Source organism: Limulus polyphemus, unplaced genomic scaffold, assembly GCF_000517525.1.
Source record: "Limulus polyphemus unplaced genomic scaffold, Limulus_polyphemus-2.1.2 Scaffold3972, whole genome shotgun sequence".
Classification (NCBI taxonomy): Eukaryota; Metazoa; Arthropoda; class Merostomata; order Xiphosura; family Limulidae; genus Limulus; species Limulus polyphemus.
In genome coordinates, this window is record NW_013669582.1 from 14323 (window position 1) to 32681 (window position 18359).

Below are 18359 nucleotides of genomic sequence, written 5' to 3' on the forward strand. Positions count from 1 at the left end.
TGTTTCGACGTTACAACGTTACTTTGGCAATTGTCTTGTAATTCACTCCTGAGGATGACGTTGTAACGTCGAAACACGTAGAGTCGTTAACTTTTTGAAGGCCATAGATAGGCTTAAATAAAATGTTTTTAATTGTGTACCAGTTTAACGTTGAATATTATTTATGATTTTAACTTAATACATCTAATCAGTTTTAAGCCTAAGTTAGATTGTATTAATCACAATTACTGAACGAAGTTTTCCATTAAGTAATCTAGTATTGGTATATTTTCGCTTCACGTGTAAATACTTAGAATGTACACGTATTACTGTAGTGTGTGTGTTTGTCTGTGGGGAGTTGGAGACAGGATGAAATTTTATATTTTCCTAATAGGAATACTTCGTGACAATAAACTTGATTTTTGAAATGGGAGAGTCAGAAACACTCCACGTTACCCTGCAGCAACGACACGCGTATATCTTTAAGTACACAGTTTGTATGCCAGAATTGCGACAAAACGTGTGTAAAAGCTGAATTTGTGGTTGTTTTGAAAGTGTTCTTTGCTGACTGACTCCTATTCGCGCGCATTTGTGTTTTTCCTGCCAATATTGCACTCCACGTTATTCCCAGCTTGTTTGTTTGTTTCTTATTAAGCACAAAGCTACACAATGGGTTATCTGTGCTCCGGGCGCCGCGGATATCGAACCCCGATTTTTATCGTTGTAAGCTCTCTGACTTATCGCCGAGTACCTACTCAAGAAATGAATTTTACTTATTTCTGTACTGAAAAGTCATAATAGGAAGATTTTTAGTTTTTATTGGTTTTTCCAGAAAGAAATCGAGGAAGTATCATGTAAAAATATAGTTCCTAACTTTAACATGTAAAAATATAGTTCCTAACTTTATTTATCTCACAGGTGATAGATCGATACATTTCATATAGTTAAAATCTTTTGTGACTTTTCTCAGATCAGGTGAAACGACTGAATCATGAGAGGAAAAGGTAAGATCAGTTTGCGAAACGGATTATGTTAGGAACCATATTTTTACATGTTAAAATTAGGAATTATATTTTTACATGTTTTAAGGTGTAAAATAAGTTTTAATCAACGTTTGAAATGTATAAGTTCTTCCTTCTCTAGTTTATCTAAGTTTCTTGTTTATTGTTTGAAGTTAAGCACAAAGCTACACAATGGGCTATCTGTGCTCTGCCCACCACGGGTATCGAAACCCGGTTTCTAGCGTTGTAAGTCCGCAGACATACCGCTGTGCCACTGGGGGCAAGTTTCTTGTTATAGCCAACTGCCAAATCTAATCTGCCCATGATAACTCTTTCAGCTTTTGTCACAATGGGCTATCTGTGCTCTGCCCATCACGGGTATCGAAACCCGGATTCTAGCGTTGTAAGTCCGCAGACACAGCTTGTAATAGTCATTTGTTTTACTTAACAAAGAAAGGAAATAAAGTCTAATGTCTATCCGACTTGTAACTAGTTATTCAGCAGTTTAGATCCAAATTCTTTGTTCTCCTTTTTGTGACTAGATATTATGGTGTACTAAATAATTAGTACACAAAAGTACAACAAAAAAACTTGATTAAAGTGCTTGAGAAACTCATCATAAAGAAAGACAACAAAGATTCTGGATTAAAATTATAGAAAACTAGTTACAAAAAAAGAAAACAAATAACTTTGATTCAAATATTGAAATAACTTTCAGATCTAATGTTTTGAATAGTAGGCTAATAACGAATGTTTTTTGTACTTCTAAATTTAATACTAAAGCAACATAAAAGATGTGAGTGAAAATTATAGAGTAGAGAATACACAACACCTGCACAAGTATGTGAGGCAGAAAGACAAATGCGACACTATGTTATATTCCTGAGCATTCAGCGTTTTTACAAGACTGGAGAAAATGTACACAAGAATTACATTAACTGTGTTGAAAGTGTTTAAAACGTCGAAAGAAAATTCCCTGCCCCCCAGTGGCACAACGGTATGTCTGCGGACTTACAACGCTAGAATCCGGGTTTCGATGCCCGTGGTGAGCAGAGCACAGATAGCCAATTGTGTAACTTTGTGCTTAATTACGAATACTCTTCAGGTTGATAGGCGAAATTTTACGGGGGACTTGTCCCCCACACTTTTTCAAAGTTGAAATTCCTATTTTTGGCAGACTACCCTCATACAGAAATAATACTTTTGGCTTAATAAGTTGGCTTGAATTTTTTTTCACACATACACACACACACATAAAATTGACAAAGTACTATAGTTGACTTGAATATTTTTTTTTACAAAAAAATTGAGCGATAAAAAACAAAAAAGGAAGGAAATATTTGGTATCAGTTCAATTAGCAGAAAATATTCTGTTATTAATGTAACAACTTCCATATAATGTAACAGGTCTTGTGACTCGGAATTTCATCAACAGCCTCTACACACTTATAGGTTTTGATGTAACAAGAGCCAAAACTGACGTTTAAATTTCATCAACAGCCTCTACACACTTCTTATAGATTTAATGTAACAAGAGCCAAAAACTGACGTATACATTTCACCAACAGCCTCCACACACTTATAGGTTTTATGTAACAAGAGCCAAAACTGACGTTTAAATTTCTTCAACAGCCTCCACACACTTATAGGTTTTATGTAACAAGAGCCAAAACTGACGTTTAAATTTCATCAACAGCTTCTACACACTTCTTATAGGTTTTAATGTAACAAGAGCCAAAACTGACGTTTAAATTTCATCAACAGCCTCTACACACTTCTTATAGGTTTTAATATAACAAGAGCCAAAACTGGCGTTTAATATCTTAAGGAATTGAACATGTTTTACTTATTTCAAGCTGAACATCTCCATCCAGTGAACCTAAATCAACAGAGGAACAAGTATCTTCGTTCATCTTCTACGTGCATTGTTTAAAGGTATATTCCTTCTACTGTCTTCATAAATATAATTAAACAAAGTTCTTTGAAGTTAAATGTAGCCGTCTCTTTAGAATATAGCTATAGCTCTAAAATGGGATAACTCCAATTAAATACGCAGTAGAAACCGACTGCAATCAGTAGAAATTAACGTCCTTTTCCGTGATCCCATTAGCTGAGAATCTGCCTCGTGCGGAGCGGTGCCTTTATCTCAGTTTCTCACCGAGAGATCTTAAATTAAGCAGATAAAACCTACCATTTCTCGAATTTAAAGAACGTAGAATTACCATATCTTTAAACAAAATCTAGCGATAGAAGTTGATAAACTCGAATGCGAAGGACTTTTGTAACGAGTAAAGTGTATTAGCGAGATAACTACCGTTTCAGATATTCTATTTTTTTTTGTGCATGAAATTTTGTGTAAAATTTACTGTTTTACGATTATTTATACACTCAAAATTAGGTACACTACCACGCCCATAAGTCTTTTCGTTACCTAGTTTAACTGGTAGTTTAAACTGAACTATGCTACACAGAGTGATAAAAAATCACAAAGCTATCAGAAGAACTTATAACTCTGTAATTTTAAGACATTCAGATACATTAAACCGAGTCAAGCTAGGAAGTAGTTAATGATTCATGATTAAATAAGTATCCAAGCATGCTTGGATTAGTCCATTGTTAGTGTCCAAGTATGTAAGTATTCCACAGAAAAACTGGATTAGTTCATTGTTGTCCAAATATATTAGTACTACGTATCTAATTACGCTAAAGAAAAACTGGATCAGTCCATTATTGGTGTCAAAATATGTAAGTACTACGTGACCAAGTACACCAAAGAAAAACTGGATCAGTCCATTATTGGTGTCAAAATATGTAAGTACCACGTGACCAAGTACACTAAAGAAAAACTGGATCAGTCCATTATTGGTGTCAAAATAAGTAAATACTACGTGATCAAGTACACCAAAGAAAAACTGGCGTAGCCCATTGTTGGTGTCAAAATAAGTAAGTACTACGTGACCAAGTACACCAAAGAAAAACTGGATCAGTCCATTATTGGTGTCAAAATAAGTAATACTACGTGATCAAGTACACCAAAGAAAAACTGGATCAGTCCATTATTGGTGTCAAAATATGTAAGTACTACATGATCAAGTACACCAAAGAAAAACTGGATCAGTCCATTATTGGTGTCAAAATATGTAAGTACTACGTGATCAAGTACACCAAAGAAAAACTGGATCAGTCCATTATTGGTGTCAAAATATGTAAGTACTACGTGACCAAGTACACCAAAGGAAAACTGGATCAGTCCATTATTGGTGTCAAAATATGTAAGTACCACGTGACCAAGTACACCTAAAGAAAAACTGGATGAGTCAATTGTTGGTGTCAAAATATGTAAGTACTACATGACCAAGTACACTAAAGAAAAACTGGATTAGCCCATTGTGGGTGTCAAAATAAGTAAGTACTACGTGACCAACTACACCAAAGAAAAACTGATGTAGCCCATTGTTGGTGTCAAAATATGTAAGTTCTACGTGACCAAGTACACCAAAGGAAAACTGGATCAGTCCATTATTGGTGTCAAAATATGTAAGTACTACATATCGAAGTACACCACAGAAAAACTGGATTAGCCCATTATTGGTGTCAAAATAACTAAGTACTACGTGATCAAGTACACCAAAGAAACACTAGATCAGTCTGCTGTTATTGTTATAAAATGCTGATATGCATCGAAGTAAACCAAAGACCAGTGATGTGCACAGGGAGAGAGGGGTAGCTGGATGGTTTCAAGCCCCTGCCCTTCTGCTCTTAAGCCCCCCAAAATGCTATTTCTCTCGGTCATAAAATATCTCCAAAACTACTAAAAGATACGCCTGATTACCCTATATTCCATAGTCTTCTCTAACACCTAACACCTCCCCACTCCAAAAATAGTATTGCTTCGCGATGGTTGAAAAGTGCCCTCTTTTTGTCAATGAGCCCCTGCCCTTTTAATTTATTCTGCGTGTTACTGCTAAAAGCGGCTGAATTATGTTATTGTTATCTTCAGAAAATACTAATATGTATCCAAGTACATTGAAAACGGCTAGATTAGTTTATTGTTATTGTCAGAAAATGCTAATTTGAATACTAATGGACTTACTTACAAGTAATTTGTTTCGGCTGTTTTGAGTATCAAGAATCATTAATAAGTACCTAAATACGCTAGGTAAAGGCTGATTTAATCTGTTTTTGGTAATCAGAAGTTCTAACACGTATCTGAATGAAAAATATGAGTTAGGTTATTATTAGTAACAATAAATTTAAATGCAGTAAAAACAACAATCTGGAAAGCTGAATAAGTATACTTCTGATATAAAGGAAATCAAAACGTATACTGGTATTCACGAAAGTTTATCAATACTATCTATCACTATCATCTCGTTGCTAAAACGTGCTTGTGAAGCAACTCAACGACACCTTGGTTGTGTAATAAGATAAAAACGTATACACCTGGATAAACCGTTACCATTCCATGCCGGGCCTGTCACTAAAAGACAGCAACATTTCCTTGAATGTAGTAGGTAAAAGTAATAAAAGACAAAGTTTTTTACAAAGCTCTTTGTGTGTGTATATCAGAGTAATAACTCAAGTTTTTTTTGCTGTTTTTAGTAATGTTTTAAGTATTTAATTGCCCCCAAGTGGCACAGCGGTACGTCTGCGGACTTACAATGGTAAACTGGGTTTCAATACCCATTGTGTAGCTTTGTGCTTAACTTCAAACAAACAAATAAGTATCTAATTTTTCTGAGAGACCGTAGAACTGAGCGTTGCATCTATAAGTTACTAGTAATGCTCATTATGAAATTACTTAAAAGATAAGAGTTTATAATGTTGATTTTCAGATAATTAGAATCCATATATATTAGTATCATGCTAATATTTATTTCTGTCTTACGATTGTTTCTAAGCAGCACCGTCACTGAAAAAACACAAAAAGTTGTAATCACAATAAATCCAAGTTTACCACTATGTGGTGATGTCATCATAAAGTGTTACCACAGGCAACAAAAGTCAGCTGGAAAAGAGACTGTGTTTAGGGTTCAGTTTCACACTTGGACACTAGATCAGAATCACCTAATTTTCTTGAAGAATGAGCTTGATGGTGCTGTTTCAGGTAAATATTTTAAAATAAATACAATTAAGAACAACAACTGTTTGGGTTTACACAATGAAAATCATTTCTATTTGAGACTGACTCTTCAACATGCGATCTTTAGGAGAGTAAACCAGAAGAACATTAAACTAGTTATATATTCTGTACAACAAATGTTTTTCTCTATATATATAAACCCATAAATAAAATTAATCAATTATTAAGTAAATCTAAGAACTAAGTGATTATAATAAAGAAAAAAAATAGGTGTTTACACAATAATTTGTGAATGAAGAAGCATATACGTAAGTCAGTGTGAAAGAAATTTAAACTACAAAGTAAATAAACGTAAGTGAAATGTTAAAGACGATAAAATAAATATGACACCATTAGCGGGAGATGTCAGTATAATACCACGTATGATCCAGTAGGATATAATTATTCTGTTAGCTAAACCCCAAAATGACAGCACCAGCATTACAATGTCACATGATTGCACAGCAGACATAAATGTTCTTGTGATTTACACTCCTGAAAAACCACATGTTGAAATATCAAAACATGTAAAGATCATGTTCAAATAAAAATGCTTTTTATAATGTAAACCAAAAAAGGTTATATTTAACTGTATTTATTTATGATTCTACACGGGCAGAATTTAAATATTTTAGAAAATTTTTGTTAAATCAAGAACACTTGATTCATACTTTTTCTACATTTTTGTTCCAAATCTTTCTCATTCATAAAAATTTTTTCCAAACGTTAGCTTAATTTTAGATCTTCCTATTGGTCTACTTGTGACATTTGACATCTTCATAATTCAAATCAAAACTTTAATTTTGTTTCTCGGGTAAAAATATTTTGAATTATATTTGATGGACTAGTTTCTTATTAATTCTTTAAAATGATTTTATGTAAATATATTTTTTTATTAGATTTCAGATTCCCAATTGATGGTAAGGTGGAACTTCAGTTTTCTTCTCATCCTGATGGTTTCAGAGGTATATATATTCTCTTTGTTTATAATAAAATTGTGTTAAAAATAAAAGAAAAAAAAACAGATATTGTGTAAACACTTGGATAACTCTGTAAATACACCTCCGACTTTCATTACCTAGATTTTCATTTGGTTTTAACATAGCGCAACACTCTAATGTTAGTTGTTATACAAAATAGAAGATGGGCTTAAAACTGAACGTAATAGAAGGATTAGATTAGTGCAAAAATCAAATGCTTAAGAAAGTTGTGTTTTGAAAATAAATTCAGTCTTTTGACATACAAAGCTGAATCGTACAGGGGTGAGCAAAAATCAGTTTGTGAGCTTAAAATCGGCCGCATACTAATTCAGCAGTTATACTGTCCTTGATTCTTCAGAAGTAAAAACAAATAAAGATAAAATCTTATTTTTACATTTGTAAACAAAATGAAAATAAATTTAAAGGCTTTTTTTAAAATTAGCATCAAGATAATTTGAAAGAACTTTATGAAACTCAAGGAAAGCTTAATGTAAACTACTTTAGTGTAGCAGTCCTCCTAAATAAATTTTAATTTTAAACTCTGTAAAAGACAAAGTAAAATATGTTATAAGTTTTACAGCAAGGCAATATTATATGGTCTTTAAAGCCATGGGGGCAACTGTGGGTGAAGTGACTAAACAACTATGAATTTATTCAATGGCCCCCATTCTCCAGTACTCCACACATACCTATGTAGTGGACACCCCCCCCCCCCAAAAAAAATACAAACAAAAAACTTAAAATTTCAAGGGATCATCTCAAAAAATATCCCATAATACCTCAAATGAACAGTATCCTGACCTTGTACATGGTGTAATTCAACCTGGGATTATGCATTTAATGTCAAAGTTATCAATATTTCATGTTATATTACATTAATGATTTCTCAACAACTTGTGTTAGAATGGAGAAAATACCAGATTCTATATACTGAGATACCAAAAAAAATTAGTTGCACATTTAAGAGGATATAGTTATAGAGGTTGTGTAATTACAAGTTGCAGACTGTATGATTGACAAAGTATTTTTATTTTTCACGTGAACATCACCTGGCACTCTGAATTATTACAGTTCCAGACAGACAGACTTCAACAAAGTACAAAAAAGGTTATTAACACATGATTTTTTGTGTACAACAATCTTAAAGTGTTGACTAAAAGCTTACCACATGTTTGTGAAGATACACTTTATAACTTCTAAATCATAGTCAATGTGCACATTCAGGCCCTGTGCACATTCAGGTAAGGTTAAGTGTTTTGAAATCATGTAACACGATACTTGTTAAAATTTCCTTTCAACTGCTGAAACATTTTTCACACTGTGTCTTTAAATTTCTTTGGGTGCGATAGAATGGTATTTTGATGATTACAGAAAGAACATCACATGCTCATAAACTAATCCATTATGATTCTGGCCTGGCATGGCCAGCTGGTTAGGGCGCTTGACTCACAATCTGAGGGTCGTGGGTTCAAATCCCCGTCCCACCAAACATGCTCGTCCTTTCAGCCGTAGGGACGTTATAATGTGACGGTCAATCCCACTATTCATTGGTAAAAGAGTAGTCCAAGAGTTGGCGGTGGGTGGGGATGACTAGCTACCTTCCCTCTAGTCTTACACTGCTAAATTAGGGACGGCTAGCACAGATAGCCCTCGTGGAGCTTTGTGCGAAATTCAAAAACAGACAAACAAACCATTATGATTTTTTGCGTCATTACGGTTTTTCAGTAGTTTTAAATAGAAAAAGAAGAAATAATTATGTATCTTATGAGTAGTAATTCCTTTCATGTATGAGCTTTTCCAATAGCTTTTTGTTTCATTCTTCTTACATAGTAGATTTCTCCAAAAGAAATTTGATTGGTTTGTTGGATAAATGACAAATTTGAAAAACAACTTTTTTCAGGGAATGATTCTGTTCACAGTACTGTAGCTCCAACAGATTATTCTGATTTCAATGTCAGGTGGGATTCTTACGGAAATTTCATCATTGAATCTCCAAATAAAGCAGAGTGTGAGTATTCAAAGTTCTGTTTCAAACAAAGAAGTATTACAGATCATTCCAATTTTTTTTGTATAGAATACAAGCACTTGACTTTGAGATAAACTCTGAAGTTATTTTAGAAGCCAAATGAATCTTAGACTTGATAACCAAACATGTAACATGTATGGTAGCAAGAGTAAAACTAAAACAGAAGTAACATGTAATGTGTATGGTAGCAAGAGTAAAACTAAATCAGAAGTAATGTGTAACATGTATGGTAACAAGAGTAAAACTAAAACAGAAGTAATGTGTAACATGTATGGTAACAAGAGTAAAACTAAAACAGAAGTAATGTGTAACATGTATGGTAACAAGAGTAAAACTAAAACAGAAGTAACGTGTAACATGTATGGTAACAAGAGTAAAACTAAAACAGAAGTAACATGTAACATGTATGGTAGCAAGAGTAAAACTAAAACAGAAGTAACATGTATGGTAACAAGAGTAAAACTAAATCAGAAGTAATGTGTAACATGTATGGTAACAAGAGTAAAACTAAAACAGAAGTAACATGTAACATGTATGGTAGCAAGAGTAAAACTCTATTTTGCTGGCATTCAATAGTATTATAATGCCACTACTAAATTTTTAGATGTCTAATTGTAAATCAGGCATAAAGAGATTTTTAAGTACAAAAGTTAATGCTGATAATACCATCATTTTGATGGAATTACCTGACCAGAACTTTTTTACAATTCTTTGATCTGATTTTGGTGACACTTATGAACTAAACAGTAATTACTCCAATGTACTCAATATTGTGGAAAATTCTATTTATTTTTTAATGGTGGAATTAATTTATTTAATTGTATATTGTTCATTTTTTTTAACTCTTTTTCTTGTTGATTTTACCCATTCCTCAAAGATTTATATAAAATTTCTCGTAATGAAATTTAATAATATTTTTCTTTAGCAAACCTTACACTTATATCTTTTGTGTAAATGATCTTCCATTAAAACCCCTTAAATAATTGTAGTTTGAAACCTAAATAAACATTTGATTCAGCAGACATTGCAATAAATAAACGTAACTATTATGTACAATGCTGTTCTTTAACTAACTTTGAAAATCACTTATTAATTTTGACAGCACCTAATACTGTAGAACCTTTTGATGGCAGTCTTTGTACAACCATAAGTAAAAATTCAACTGTCAAGGATTTTCCACAGACACATGTGAGTGCTAATTGTGAAGGATATGGTGAGCAGGTTGGATCTCGAGCCACTAGTCGAGACTCTGGAATTTCTTCAGCATCGGGTGTTCATGGATATTCTTCACTTAGTGTTGCAAGCCAGCCGCAGTCACCTGATTTGATTAATGAACTTACTAATCAACCTTCTTTTAACATTGCTGGTAAGATGGATCCTATTATTTCAGTCAGCTTCCGGGGCCTTTTATTGTAGTTTTTCAAATGGATTTTGCTATTAGTTTTTTTTCTGGTTTCATGCACAAAAACTTAATTATTTTTTTATATATTCACTATTTTAGAAATATTTAACAAATAGATTTTGGTTAAAATTTTTAAAACTAAAGTTGTTGTTTTTTTGCTCTTTATTTGTACTGTATTACATCATTACTTTATTGTTAGAAGTTACAGTATACATACTGTCAAATGTATTAAATAATAAAAGAGTAATTAAATGAGAATAACAAAATATTAAAAGACATGCTTAATTTATTAATAATATAACTATTAACTAAATAGTCAATTGAATAACTTTATTCAAGATATTATATATAGTTGTGTGCGTGTATGTGGAAGAGGCTTGTTCAAGTCAAAAACTATATCACAAAGCAGGTTAGCTGTGGATGATATGCATTGTGAAACAAATCTGTCTCAAAAATGAAGTTAAGATCCACTATTATGGAACACAAGGCTGAATGGAAACAAGCATATGTGATTGAAGAGGCTCATTTTTACTTCAAGGTGTTTCACCTCTTCATTTATGTGTCTTCATCATCTTCCTTATACTGTGCAATATAAGCATATCATGTAGTTTTTACTGCCTTCTTTTAATAAAGGAATTGTTCAGATTATTTTATTTGTGCAAGAATGTAAAATTTTCACATAACACATTAGTCAAGAAAGTCATTAAGTTCCTTTTGCTCTACTACCTATTGTTCTGTGTCATTCACCTAGAGTAGCACCTTTTGTCTTCGTATGTGAAGTTAGACAGTTGTCTTTTCCACTGGTATTTCAGTGATTTCTTGAAGTTATGACATCCCTTATGTTTTATTGAAAATGATCAGTCACGTGGGTAGGACTAGTCACCTTAGGTAAGCCTAACATTAATAAGTTAAATAAGGAACATGAGATTTATTCATTCTGGAACCCCATCTCGACAGAATTAGATTTGTATACCATTATGATTTCAGCTAAGGTATTCAGTCTACTATTTCGTGGAACAAGTGACTTAAAACTTAACTTTCCAGTAAAGGTGACTGCCCTCTGTGGCAACTAAAGTACAATTTCACTGTGTTTGTATGAATAAAGGTTGTTTATTGTGATTTTGCCTTTTTGTTCAGTCTCTCTTTAATTCTCACAATCTCAATTATGTCTGAAAGTACAGAATTATTTTGTAGTATATTATTTGAAGAATCCCTCATTATTCAGCAACTTATATCGTTGCTGTTAAGACTAATCAGCAATATCTGAAAATACTACAATGCTACTTCTCCAGTAATGTTGAACTTAACAGCTACCACATCATTTTGTGTCAGTTGTCTTGTTATTCTGTTGATTCTTCAACATTGCAATTGTAAAACGTTTTAACTCATTTGACAGTATTTCTACATTATACTAAATTGAATATTATTCCTTTCGGCAGCGTTAAACCATTAAAGTTTCCAGTATCTTCATTTGAATGTTTGTGGATTTTATTGAACAATTTAGAATCGAAGATGTTATAATTATTACATTAATTATGGGTTTTAATGTTGCTATTTTGTTTGGACAATATACGGCAAGGTATTTAAAGGTGTCATAGTTCAAGGATGAATAAACGTATGGGGAAAAAATCTTCAAAATTCCTAACAAAGATTTTATACTTTTATATTAGGATCAAAAAAACACAGACCACATGCTAGAATTGAGAAAGAACAAAAAAGAAATGAATCAACTATTGAATCACAGCAAGCTGAGCTCGATGAATTGATGAGAAATTTGATTCAAGTAACTGAAACCTTACCAGATCCACAGCTTACTAAAAGTGCCCAATCTGAAAGTTTCCCCTCGTTTTCTTCCACACTAAATAGCACTACCTATACAGAAAAACAGAACACACTAGCTGCAGTGCCAAGCCAGTGTTACTTTTTCAGTGAAAAAGATAAAGTAAACAATGAAAAGGGAGATAGCACTTTGAGAAATACTCCAACAGCAATTTTTGATCATGTATCTGGCCAGCTATACTTGAGAAGTGCCTGTGAACCTCTCTTCTTGGGCTCAGCCCAAAGTTCTGCCAACAGTCTACTAGATGAAAGTATAAATACTGACAAATCATATGACAGCACCAGAAGAATCCATGAGGGCTCACCCAACTACTCATTCCAAAATCTTCCAGCAAATGGGTCAGTAATTTTATTTATACCACTGCTAATGAATATGCAAGGTGCCCCAAAAGTTGAATGCTATAGCCTTTCAGGAAAGTTTTTTTGGTCAATTTTTAAGATATTGGCTCTGAATGTTAAAATGGCAGCAGACTTTTGAGAAACCCTGTATATACATGACATGTATTTAATTTTTATAAACACAAACCTTAATTTAGTTTGTACAGTTTTATGTACATGAGTTATTCATCCTATAAGCTATCATTATAAATGATATACATATAACCATATGTGGGATTTGGGTATTGATCAGTTATATGATAGTAATACTAAATCCCCATCCCCACCCCACTTTTTTGCCAAACTCAGTATTATACATAATTTCTGTTATATTGTTAAAAACAGAGATTATCCATAACATTTAAACATTAGTTCGTTTCATCTGTGTTGAAATATGTGTTATTATATTTCATCTTGTTGAAATTTTTCCATCACATTGTTGTAATTTCAGACATTTTAGTTTCAAATGACAACAAGTGGCTTCAGAAACAGTGGCATAAGTACCTTCTCAAGTTAGAAGGACCTAGAAAACAGGAACAGCTGTTACGTGAGCAGCGGTTAATTTCTGAACTCAAAACTCTTCAAGCCAAAAAACACCAAACTTTATCATCTCTCGAAGTAAAAGAGAGAACTTCGTCACCATCATCGAGGCAAAATTCACCTTGTCAGGTGAGAAATAATACACTGATGAACAGCAGAACTGTAGCAAGAAATGTAGTGTAATAAACTTTTAACCTTAAACTAGCTTCAATGAACCAGCTACATATACCATATATATATATATATCATAAATCAGTTCTTTGTTTAGCAAAATACATTCAAGATATACAAATGTTACTTGTATTGACATAAAGGTCACATAATAATATTCATCAAACAAATGAATAATCATAGTTAATTCAAAATTCTTTGTTGTAATTATTTCTTGTTACCTCGATATATGTCCTGTCTCCAGAACAAGATAAGAAAGATGCTCAGTTGTGATGAGTGACCACATTAAAGTGTAAGTGTTACGGCTGTAGTACCTATAATGTCTTTCTCAATTTCCGTTTCATGTATCGTGCAACAATTTTTAAAATATATAAAAAAAAAAAAAAGTTGTATGCATACGTCCATCAGTTCATCGGTTTTTAAACTTTAATTATTTTTACCATGTATATGATGAAGAATTAATTATTTTATGTAATGTTTTCTATCACTGGACAAGTTCTTTTTGATTATTCAATAAAAGTAATGCAAAGCCTCATTAACTTAAAGTTAATGAGTTAATTAGTTTCTTCACTAATATCCTATACAGGCTACATTCAATGGTAGGTCGTAATTCGAGGTAATATCCTTTAATATGATTCTGCAATATGGATTTCTTCTTCTACTTATATGAGCTTTTAAGAGCTTAATGTTGTTGCTTTTTCTAATTGTAATACCCCCTTTGTCAAATGAGTTGCTGTTTAGTGTTACCCAATTTAGCATTTTTGTGGGTTTTGTTTATGCATATGTACATTTATTTAATTATATTTGTCATAATTAAGATAAGCTTAATCCTGTTGTGTTATGACAGTTATGATTAATTCTAAACACACTTCATCAGTAAAGGTGTTCACACAGTAATATTTCCGTTCTAACAACTGGCTGACTTATATAAGTAATGTTCTGACCATTGTTGTGTTTATTGTCTGATGAGCTTTGATATTGAGCAAAACATGTTGTCAGCAATGGATATAGTGCACACAGTGTAGTTGAAATACTATTATACACCCTCATTCTCAGACAAATGTAAGGGACCACATGAAAAAATGTAGTGTTAAGAAATACAATCTTATAAATATTTCGAACCGTGGTGTCTATCCGAGTGTTCGTCTGTCTTCCATTTGAAAAGCTGTACACACAGGCAAACTCAACATTCACTTTTGAAATGATGGAAGAACAATCATGAATAATGTTGATGCCAAATTTTATTTCACAAGCAGGATATTCTACACTAAATTGTTAGGAATTAATTCCACTATCATTCACATTTTGAAATGTGACGTAATTTAAAGAATGAAAATGTAGATTTACCGTATGTTATTGTTGAGTGGCTCTTAGCATGATTGAAATGCTCAACAATTACTTTTCTCGGTGGTCAGTATAAGTAGCTCAGAGCTTTGGCTTTGAGAGAAACCAAGAGTGTGACACAATTAACCTTTTTAAAGTCCAAGAAATAATTTAAATTGATAGATTAACTTAAACTTTTCCCTCACTGGGGACGGGAACTTTTGCTTATAAGCCTAATACTATACCTGATTATAATCATGCTTCACCAGCAAATGTATTTACACCATAAGAATAGTTATTTTATTTCACTGAAACAAACTTTGTAGCTTAACTATTACATAAGATTGTAATGCTGAACGATTTGATAAGGGATAGATTTAATATAGATTATAATTGTTTAAGTATTGTTTGATGATAATTTTGAATTGTTCATAATGGTAGTTATTTCAGATTTGACTGGTAAGAACTGATACCTGGAAGTAGTTTGAAAAAAATATATATATATTAAGTTTTATTTCATTGTATTTATTCAGAGATTTGACAATTTCGAACCACTTTATATCAGCACCAGTGATGAGGAGGCTTCAAGTACCTATGATTCTGTAAACTTGTGCATGTCAGAACTAGATCATGATGATTTCTTTCAATTTACAAGAAACCCTTCTCCTGAAAAACAAGAAGGTGAAGAAGTGGTTCAAATTAAGTAAGTTTCAAACTTTGGTTTTTCTCTATCAAATGGCCAGGTGGTTAGGGGGCTCGATTCACAATCTGCGGGTCACGTGTTCGAATCCCCATCACACCAAACATGCTTGCCCTTTCAGCCGTGGGGACATTATAATGTGATGGTCAATCCCACAATTCGTTGGTAAAAGAGTAGCCCAAGAGTTGACGGTTGGTGGTGATGACTAGCTGCCTTCCCTCTTGTCGTACTCTGCTAACTTAGGGATGGCTAGTGCAGATAGCCCTCGTGTAGCTTTGCACGAAATTCATAACAAACAAACAAACTATCAAATATACCAACTCACTTGGAAAGATTTGTAACAATGGCTGTGCATCAAATAGTGCATGTAGTTATTTTTAAGGAATGATCTTTGAATAATGAAATTTCATAATGGTTTCTAGTGGCACAATATTTTTTAAATCATAAGTATTCTTTTTGATATAGTAATTTTATATAGTTTTTGGGACTTTAAGGCATAATGCAAATGCAGTAAAATAATTGAGAAAGTTTAAAAATTTATCAAAACTCTTATCTGGCAAATTTAAACTGTAAAAAAATCTTAACTTTTTGCGTTCAGCATAGAAAGTAACAATTAATTATTTGTGAATATTTTGGAAGCTATATTTTTATATTGGATTAATAATGTAGCAGTGTCATTGTTGATATTTATACATTGTTTAATCTAGGCTGTTAAGAAATATTGTAGCAGTGTCATTGTTGATATTTATACATTGTTTGATCTAGGCTGTTAAGAAATATTGTAGCAGTGTCATTGTTGATATTTATACATTGTTTGATCTTGGCTGTTAAGAATTGCATAGTCTTTAAAACAATTCAATAGCTTTTAAAACTGCATTAATTTACGATACTTAAAATTCTTCTAATCTTAAAGTAGATCATTGGAGAAATACCTTGTTTAATCATTAGTAAAATGTGAATGACAGTTTATTGTTACTTCATTAGGCATTATCAGAGCCCAAGAAACTGTTCTTCGGTCATCAGTCCATATTCAGAGAAGTGTCTTGACCAAAAAAGTATCCCAACAGAAGTTATCAATGGACCCGACAAAAGAGATTCCAACAAAACAGCATATACCTTGAATTCTGAGAAACTAGATACCCAAATTGACTCCAGGCCATTAGGTGTCAATGAAAATCACCAGATAGATTACAGAGTAGATTCTGTGAACAAAACTCCTGGTTACCAAAGAGGTTTCCACGTTGGTTTAGAATCAAAGATGGTCAATCATTCTGATGCGCAACTTCATCAAGAACTAATCACGGCTAATGGATGTAAGAAAGACTACTATTGTGATCTGCAAAAATCTTTAATTAATGGTTTTGGACAACGGAATCATTACACTAGTCCATGGCAATTTCGAGGCCATGTTCCTGATTCACAAGGTTCTCAATGTAGTGTTCAAGATTCCATAATTAGTAACTGTGAACACGAAGGTTATTGCACGTACAAGAAACAAAATAGTGAAATTAATAACTTTAATCAAGAGGTTGACCCTACAGACTCAGACTTGGTGCTTCAGCAAGAATCAGAGCTTCATTATGCTGTACCTTTTAGCTCAAAAACATTACCAACTACAGTTAGGCTTTGTTATCCAACTGAAAAGTCCCAGACATCTCACAACAACATGTCATTTGATGTCGTAGACTGTGTTCCTACAAATAATCAATCTACTAAAGTCCAGCTAAATTTTTCTTCCCCAAAACATGGTAAATCAAAGCTACTAATGAGTTAATTTATATAATTCTGTTCTAAATATTTTGATAATTAATTGTTAAAGAGAAATTAAGTTTGAAAATGAGAAGCTAAAAATTAGATATAGTTAAACATAACTCATTAAATTAACTTTTAAATAAAGGTTAAGTGTGCTGACTTAAGAAAAAAACAAGTGACTTATCTTACAGGGTTAGAAATTCACCTAATCCAAAATGGTGGTCTCTTTTATAGTCAGACCAAAAAACAGATTTCATTAACATATTCAGTTCAAGTTGATGTTTCTAGCATTGTAAGTGAGAATATAGAAAAACAGAGAAGTAAAACTTGCATGACAATATATCAACAATATTGTTGTATCTAGAAACAGAACTTACTGAGAGCTAACTGCACTTATGTAATTGATACTTGAAATTGTTGGTACATAAATACAGAACAGTTCTGTTAACTACACTTTATAAAAATGATGTGATACTCCCCCCCGTGACAGTTATCTCCTGCTGAACTAAACGTTTAACTTAAAAAATCTCTTTCAGCATTGTCTGATCCTTGTTGGAGCAGCTCTCAGATCCCTAGACCAGTTTCGCGTGAAGAAGTCCCTCATCAGGAAAGATTTAATAATCTTACACCTCCTCCAAATGTAAGTTCAAAAATTATCATTATTTTTATACTTACTTCAGAAACCACTGTAATTCACCAAAACTTTTAACACAAATATATGTTTTGTGAATTTATAAGGGAAATAGCTTAAAAACATATATGTATAGTTCCTTAAACTTTAAGGATTTAATAAGGATCTTTTCTAATTCTGCCAGAAAAGTTCAATGAGGTTCTGGTTTAGACTTATTGAAATGGTATGAACATAACAGTGAGTGCACGGTGTTTTGTTTTTGTATTTTAACATTTTTAATGTCACTGAACAGTTTGTTTGATTGACTGTTTGAATTTAAGCACAAAGCTACCCAGGTGGATAAGGCGCTCGACTCGCAATCTGAGGGTCGCGGGTTCGAATCCCCGTCCTACCAAACATGCTCGCCCTTTCAGCCGTGGGGGCATTATAATGTGACGGTCAATCCCACTATTCGTTGGTAAAAGAATAGCCCAAGAGTTGGCGGTGGGTGGTGATGGCTAGTTGCCTTCCCTCTA

General features: G+C 32.8%; 2 protein-coding genes across 2 annotated transcripts in view; both read left to right on the top strand.

Moving 5' to 3' along the window:
- The window catches only part of LOC106470379 (tensin-3-like), a 24561-nt gene extending 14037 nt beyond the window's left edge, over nucleotides 1-10524 (top strand). The window contains exons 8-11 of the mRNA XM_022398974.1: nucleotides 5882-6087; nucleotides 7002-7067; nucleotides 8983-9090; nucleotides 10211-10524. Of these exons, the coding sequence (XP_022254682.1) occupies nucleotides 5882-6087; nucleotides 7002-7067; nucleotides 8983-9090; nucleotides 10211-10524 (694 nt within the window). The remainder of the gene's footprint in view (nucleotides 1-5881; nucleotides 6088-7001; nucleotides 7068-8982; nucleotides 9091-10210) is intronic.
- The window catches only part of LOC106470378, a 21167-nt gene continuing 13018 nt past the window's right edge, over nucleotides 10211-18359 (top strand). Inside the window, exons 1-6 of the mRNA XM_022398977.1 lie at nucleotides 10211-10474; nucleotides 12181-12688; nucleotides 13179-13396; nucleotides 15295-15464; nucleotides 16446-17209; nucleotides 17750-17853. Coding sequence (XP_022254685.1) covers nucleotides 12622-12688; nucleotides 13179-13396; nucleotides 15295-15464; nucleotides 16446-17209; nucleotides 17750-17853 — 1323 coding nt within the window. The 5' untranslated portion in view covers nucleotides 10211-10474; nucleotides 12181-12621. The remainder of the gene's footprint in view (nucleotides 10475-12180; nucleotides 12689-13178; nucleotides 13397-15294; nucleotides 15465-16445; nucleotides 17210-17749; nucleotides 17854-18359) is intronic.